At 35.5% G+C, this 8054-nt stretch overlaps 1 protein-coding gene across 1 annotated transcript; it reads right to left on the reverse strand.

The window, feature by feature from the left end:
* Positions 1-2955: 2955 nt before the first annotated feature.
* Positions 2956-7661, reverse strand: LOC103975038 (wall-associated receptor kinase 3-like). Its single transcript, XM_065181155.1, has 5 exons — positions 7528-7661; positions 6311-7263; positions 5442-5924; positions 4621-4776; positions 2956-4448 (listed from the first exon to the last, which is right to left on the reverse strand). The coding sequence occupies exons 1-5, from the start codon at positions 7569-7571 to the stop codon at positions 3934-3936; spliced, it is 2151 nt and encodes a 716-aa protein (XP_065037227.1). The 5' UTR covers positions 7572-7661; the 3' UTR covers positions 2956-3933.
* Positions 7662-8054: the final 393 nt, after the last annotated feature.

Genomic DNA, 8054 nt, shown 5'->3' on the forward strand with positions numbered 1-8054 from the left:
CACACTTTATGACTTCCACGGACAATTCGTCGAACATATGCGGTTTAGAAACTCAACAAGAATCCAACTCTCTGCCACTCCAAGAGTTTCTGCGTCAAACGTTGACTCTCTCGGCTCAGCTGTGATGTAACGTGACCCCACCTCATGTTCGATGGCTGAGGGGGTAGGTGGACCAGCACAAACTCGTCCTGTGGTAAAACATATGCTTTGATCAACTTCTCTGCCTTTTGATCATTCTCAACTTATGCAACTTAAACTCAACTCCTTTCATCGTGGGATTATAGTTTCCTTTTACTTGTAAACATGTTTCTTTTAAGTCTAACAACATCATCAAACCCTTCTTTTGTTCTTTTTTTCATCATTCTGGTCATGATTCTGGCCATGATTCTAAAATGATTAATATATATATATATATATATATATATATATATATATATATATATATATATATATATATATATATATTACATGATTTTACTGTAATAAATTATTAAAATTAAAGATTTTTTTAATAGGTTCAATTTCAAATGTAACATTCATATATGATTATTTTTTTACTAAACGAACTCAAAATTCTACAGAATCATAGGATATGATTCTAAAATATTTAGTAACATTTTCTTATTTATAATTTTTTTTGAAAAATAATTATTAAAATTAAAAAAATTTGAATAGCATATGCGATCAAATCATTTTAGTAACAGTTTGAGGATAATTTCATTCAAATGAAAAAAAAAAAGATGCCCCCAAGTAAAAATGAATATGGGGTTTAAAACCAATAATGAAAGTTTTTTCCAGTAAAATGTCCTAAAATATTTAGATATATGAATATTGCTACTAAAAATTATTAGTAAAATTCGGTGTATATGCAAACCTTATATAATGTATACAAGTGCAACAACTAGTTGATGCCGAGGGAATTTTACAGAAAAATAATAAATCAATATTTATTATTTGAAATTAATAAAATCATATAAATAAGCTTAATTATTTATGATAATCATTTTTCTGAATATTTTTTATTTTTATAAAAGCCTTAATTTATATCCACATTTAATAAGGATCCGAAAGAAAAACACTGGCCTCGGTGATTTCAGGCTGGGAAAACTGAAAGTTCTAACCCAAGTGGAAGGTGACATTAGCTATAGTCGTCTCTGCCCAAAAAAAATCTTGAGACTTCTTTGAGAAGACATGGCGTTGATTTGATGATAGTGCTTTGTGATGTAGTGTCTTGATGATTCCTGCCACAGGTTTTCAAACAGTCTCTTCATCCTCCAATAAGGGTTGATAGAGATGTACACCATGGAAACAACTCCTACTCGGAAATTTTCCACCTACAATTTCCAACTATATACGTCGGGCATTTCTCGTGGCCATGATAATTTACAAAGACATAAATCATGAAAGCAACGCCATATATACCCACTTTGAAATATCAAACACATTGATCGAGTGATTTTGAGCTATCTGAGTATGGGTCAAGTAAACGATGATAATTTGAAGTAATTTTTTGTTTTTTTAATTTTTGATGAAGAAAATGATAACTATATAAAATGATACCGTGGGCACTGATAAATTTAGAAGTCCAAATCGTACAATAAGTTTTTAGTGCATGTTATGTAATATTTGTCTATACAAAAAATAATAGATTATGTTAGGCAACGTATGGTATATTCATTATATGTTTGGACATGCTATATCGCCATTAATAATTATTAGTAGAACATGAATTCAAAGGAAAAAATAATCAAATAAAATCATATAATAGGATTTTTTAGATTATTTGTTTTTCGAAAGAATTAAATTATAGTTGATAATTTCTTCTTATTTTATTAGATATTAGTTTCTAAGTCATGATACATCATTATCATCATCATGTCTAAGCCATCAATTCGCTCATCCTATCTCTATTGTGAAAACTAATTAGTTAGCGCGCTAAAAATAAAAACCTTTGAGGGTAAGGGAGATTTGGCCGACTTATGAGCGTTCTCATACTCCTCAATTAATGTATGACTAAATGGTCTTATCAATTTCTAAGTAAAATAATTATAAATGTAGTACCTTACTTATCTTTTACGAACAAAAAATCGTTTTTATCGAAGCTAGTCAAAGAAAGAAAAAGTCGAAGAGGAGTTTTCTAAGAATGGAATAGTTATTTTTATTTGGGAAAATTCTTTAAAAAAACTCATATTTTTTTCAAAATTCTAAGCTACCACTCTTTTCCTAAAAAATTCTCGTAGAATATATATATATATATATATATATATATTTAAATAATGATATTGTCTTTCTTGATCATTATCTCCGCTCAACACTATCACATATCAACCTCGCCTCCCCTTTCCTCTTCCTCTATTATCGTTGTTATCTTTGTCATCCTCACCCTCGCCATTATGACGATAGGTGGAGTATCCCGTACACCCTTGTCATCGTCATCCTTTCTTTGTCATAAGAACGATATCTTTAATTTGAAAGGACAATGATGCCTTTAATTATAATTAAGATATTTCAAGAAGTCCATAAGAATAGGACAGTTAGTCTATAAGAAAACGTATAGAGTACATTTGTGATCTATCTTGTTTTTAACTTAATATATCAAGAACCATGGACTTATAAAGTAAATTAGAATGAGACGAATTGGCAAGTCAATGATGCTAGTGCGAGTGTGGTTAACAATAAAGTTCCATATATATATATATATATATATATATATATATATAGAGAGAGAGAGAGAGAGAGAGAGAGAGAGAGAGTATGTGTTATCGGTCATGGATCAGACCGTAGAGTGACATGAGCGACCGAAATGATCTCATGGCATCAACTAATTCAAGAAGATGTAAAATCTAAACACGACGGACCTGAGTGATAACATAAACCAGTCATATACAAATGATTTCAGAAACATTACCATAAAACATGAACCGACGACGGTCATAAAACCAGATAAGGAATGAGTTGTACACAAGTGATTTGATCATATTAAAGGGTAGTTCTCTGAACATTACAATACAAGTAAAGTACAGACACATAACTACTAATTCTACATGCCATTCCCACCAACTCGATCATATATGTGATAGAGCCATAAGATGGAAACTGTTTTAGGAACAAGTTTGGAACATAACATTACCCATATGACCATTACATACGATCCTCGAGCAGAAGGAAGCTTATTCAGTGGCATTCAAGCAGTCAATAATGATATGGACATCGAATACAAACTCACCGTGGGTGATGATGCGACCACATAAATTCTTTCTCTAAGGTATAATTCCTGGATGTACCTTGATTTGCTGGGTCGACGACTTCAGAGAAGGCATAAGGTGAGTCTCTCAGCAGATGCTCGGTTTCTTCGTCACCTTTAACCAAACAATGTCCTGTTTTTTTCAGTCTGATCCTTCTCAAGTTCTGTAATTTATCCTCCACCTCTTTCATCGTTGGCCGTTTAACCCCTTTCAATCTTAAACACATTTCTACCAATCCAATCATGTCGATGAGCTCTTCTTCGGTCGCTTCTTTCACAACAAGATCATCTATAAGATCAAACGGGCGATTCGTTCTCACCGTTTGAAGAAAATGCATCGATAGATTCAGTCTGTCTTCATATTCGGTGGAGAAAATTGGCTTTTTACCTGTCAAAAGCTCTAGAAGAATGACTCCGAAGCTATAAACATCGCTCTTCTCTGTCAATTGACTGGTATGATAGTACTCCGGGTCAAGGTATCCAAAGGTGCCTTGTACACCAGTGATCAAATGAGTTTGGTCGAGTGGAATAAGTCTTGAAGATCCAAAATCTGATATTTTTACGGTTAAATGATCATCTAAGAGAACATTTGATGATTTGACATCTCTATGAAATATCGAAATTGAAGCAGCCGAGTGTAAATAAGCGAGTGCTCCGGCAGCCTCAACAACAATCCTCAGGCGATCATCTCATGATAATATAGAGTTACCATCTGGAATATGGAGATGATCTAAGAGAGTCCCATTCGAGATAAACTCATAGATCAATAAGGGAACTTCAGTTTCCAAGCAACACCCGAAAAGCTTAACAATATTCCTGTGATTAATCTGAGAAAGAACCGCAACCTCATTGATGAACTGGTCTATCTCACTTTGTTTCACATATTTAGATTTTTTGATGGCGACCACACGCTGATCCGACAAAATTCCTTTGTAAACCGTTCCATGTCCGCCGCGGCCGAGCACTCGAGTCTCATCAAAATTATTAGATGCCTTCTCCATCTCTTCCAGAGAAAATATCTTTGTTCTCTCACTAATATCTTCACTAGACGAGATTAACTGTTGTAGCAGTAAACCATGATTCTGATGGAAGTATTTTTCTCTAGTTTTCTTTTGTTTTCGTTTTTTCAATTTCCTTCTCAGGATGAGGAGACTCGAACATAAGAGTAATAGGCCTATGCCGGTGCTTGCACCAATGATGACACCTGCACAACATCAATCATAAATTTAGCTCCATAAAAACACTCCTTTAATTTTATTTTCTACGATATATATGGATAAAGGATTGTCAATGACCTCAATGTCTTCCTTTTGATTTCCATTATTCGATTATGCACCTTTTGCATCTTTATAAGTAAATTAGTCATAATGCCTTACCTAACAGAAGAGTCTGCTTTTTGTTGTTGGGAATGCAGGGTGCAAGTTTAGGATCACCAGATGTGCCCGGTGCACAAGTGCAAGTATATCCGCCATCCGTATTAGTGCAAATCCCATAACAAAGACGTTTCTCGGTTGAGTTGCACTCATTGATATCTAGACAAGTCATTGGAGACAAAAGGAATTATAATTTGCTCATCAAATTACAATAAACAAAAAATTGATAGTAAAGAATGACAACAAACAAGTATTTGATTTGATTCTGTGTTCAGTAGCTAACCCCATATCTGCTCCTATTGACCATAATTATCTGTTTGTTCTTATGTACTAATTTTATGACACAAAGCTCTCTTTGTAACTCTGCAGTTTAGCTAACATAATTTATTTTTTAAAAATATTATAGTACAATTTTCTGTGTGGCTTACAATAAAAATAATTTTACAATACATGTATAATCACGATTTCGATTGTTATTTATAGTTATTCTGCTGTGTGCTGTTTGATCATATTTGTCGCTCAATTTTTCCTCTCAGAAAAGGCATGTTCATGTATTTTTAACTTTAAGTTATATAAAAAAAACATAGTATTTGTTGTGTAGGTAAGTTATAATTATATAATCGTTAAAATGATCATAATGTTATAATTTTTCTACAGTGTTTCGTGATGATTCTTGTCATTAACCCTGTTGGGGAATAGTACTAATTCATTGAGCCTATATTGTTATGATTTATCTCAAATATATTGTGTTGGCTTAGAAACGTCATATCAGATAGTGGAGTAACAGAGTGTCAAGATGGAAGTTTGAGAAAAGAGTGAAGCACCTGTGCATCCGTTATGCACGTAAGGATTTCCTTGGTAACCTTGCGGGCATTTGCAACGGTATCCCTGCAACTCGTCATCGTCGTTAGTGATTGTTGTGTTCAGACATGAGCTATGTTGGTCGACGCATGCGAAGGTGGTCTTGTTCTTCTTAGCATCCTCGCAACGCTGCGACTCGATCACCCAACTAAGGATGGCCTGCCCTTTAAAAAAGACGAAAGTTCCAGTTCTACTATTTTCCATGTAGATGGAACCGTGCTTTTCCTCGAGTTCCAATTGGCCTTCCTCCAGCGATATTTTAGTCACTGTGTAATGGTCTTCGAAAAGGAGAGTGGGAGGATTGGATGTGGTATTGCATGTCAGAGCGAATGAGTCGTCCCAGTAGCAGCCCTTCTCCAGCCCAAATGGGAAGAAGACGTCAATACTCCCGCATTTAGTAACACAGCCGTCTGCAGCAGCAGCAGCAGCAGGTGTCAAAGATTTATCTGTTAATATGATCAAAAATGTCAGCAGCAGAATTCGACATCAGATTAATGTGCTTTTTTTCCAGAGTCAAAATATACATCAATTATATTTGAGACTTATAAATATATTAGGTCATTGCCTAAAGAATTTATGGTTACCTAATTAAAGAGTATGCCTCATGATTTCAATTCAATCTTTTTGGATCCAAGTGGTGATTTTCTATAAATAATAAAAGTATTACGCTAGTTGGATTCTTGCACAATTAGGCATCTTCGTTACTGCTTGAGTTTCTAGAAATCAGCAGGAACTTATTAACATAACAGAGAAGCACGACTCTACATCACTTTGATCCAGTTAATTATACTTATTCGAACTCATTTAAAGAGAGAAAGAGGAGGAAAATTACCTTGACAGCCACTAGGTACATAGGGATTGCCTTGATAACTTGCGGAACAACGACATAAATATCCACTGCTCTTATTAAGGTAGGCCGTATCAAGAAAGATATTATGACAAAGACTATTTTGACTGACGCAAGCGTATGTATCCGTATTCTTGGCCTCTTCGCATGAGAGGTGATCATTCATGTACCACGCCAAGGTGGCCTCCACATTCGTTCTACTTCCGTTTAATACTCCTTCGAGATCACCACCATTGAATATGATGACCTTGATGCTGGTGGTATTCACCAAGTGTAACTCGGTTTGGTCGATTCGAGTTAGCTGAATCTCTAAGGCAGTCGAATTCTTAGACCATAGATTCATTGTGCAATATCCATTGTTAATGTCGGACCACTCTGAATATTGACTCGGAACACCGGCAGCGCAGATACTAAAGCAAGCGCTAATGGTTTTATTGGTGGTACGATCCACTTGCTTGGCCATAGCGCTACAACCCAGAACGTAAACTTCGGTAGATATTCCTTGATAAGAAGTACGTGTCATCTGTTCCATTAACTCAAAAGAGTAAGGCCAATTCTCCAGATCAATCAGTGAGGCGCGTTTAAACTTATCGTCGACATCCATGACGACAGTTGGTGGTTTGATATAGACAAACCCCTGGTTCATGTCAATTCTCGTTACCTCGATGGTGCCATCACCCAGGAAAAGCCCGGGAGCGCTGGTGGAATGGTTTCTGCAGGTAAGATTAAAGCCCGGCCGAAAACAACCATCGCCGATGCCGAAAGGATACTCGAAGCTGATATTCCCACAATTTTTTGGGCAGAGAAAAGTTGTGTTTGTTGATCTGCTTTCTGTTCTTATTGAACCCATTGATGTGGATGCCAGAAGAAAGAGTAAAATCTTGACCAACCCCATCCCTCCTCTTCCCTCTCCTAATCCTACCATTTTCCTCTTCCACCTGCCACATACCGAGTTGCATTAGTTGGCAATCCAGACACGAGTAAAACTAATAATGACGACCTTTTAGTCAATCTTATATTTTAATGTTTTTAAGTTATATTATATCTAATTCGATCTTTTCAATAATCAGAGATATAAAACTATCAATCCATCTCTTTATCTCACATATAAAAATATTTTCAATGCAAACTTATACTACTTTTTCATGAGATACGATTAGAGATGAGCAAACAACAGAGAAAAATCTGAGCAAGACGCTTACATTGGTGTTATCGAGGGAAGGAGCTCCTGAGGCTTGAGCAGCATAGAGATTAGAAGAATACAATCAGTGATGCCTACTCCTTGAGGGACGAACGTGCCTAATTATAGGCAACCTCTTCCAGTGGAAAACTGGAGCTATACTACTCAACAGTCAATCACGTTGACGAAGACTTCAGATTTTTAGTGTGGAGTGGTAATTAACTCTTTGAACTCGTCAGAGTTCGATCCATCGGGCACGCTCGGCTCGATGATGATGCGATACTTTTTCTATATGCTGTCAAATCGGTGTTAATACACTAAGATACAATATCATAGACATTGGCGCGAAACTTTTAACTCGGATTATCATAAACTGTATGCAACCATCATTTTAATGCGTCGATCGCTTTGACATAATTAGTTTAATGAGAATCTGCATCACAACTAAGATCAAGGATCATAATTTAGCTCTGCAGTGCAAATAATACTTCATTAACTAATGCGCTATCTGTCAGAAAACGAGATCAGGAAAACGTAAAAATTAGTTGA

Source organism: Musa acuminata, chromosome BXJ1-4 (genome assembly GCF_036884655.1).
Source record: "Musa acuminata AAA Group cultivar baxijiao chromosome BXJ1-4, Cavendish_Baxijiao_AAA, whole genome shotgun sequence".
Classification (NCBI taxonomy): Eukaryota; Viridiplantae; Streptophyta; class Magnoliopsida; order Zingiberales; family Musaceae; genus Musa; species Musa acuminata.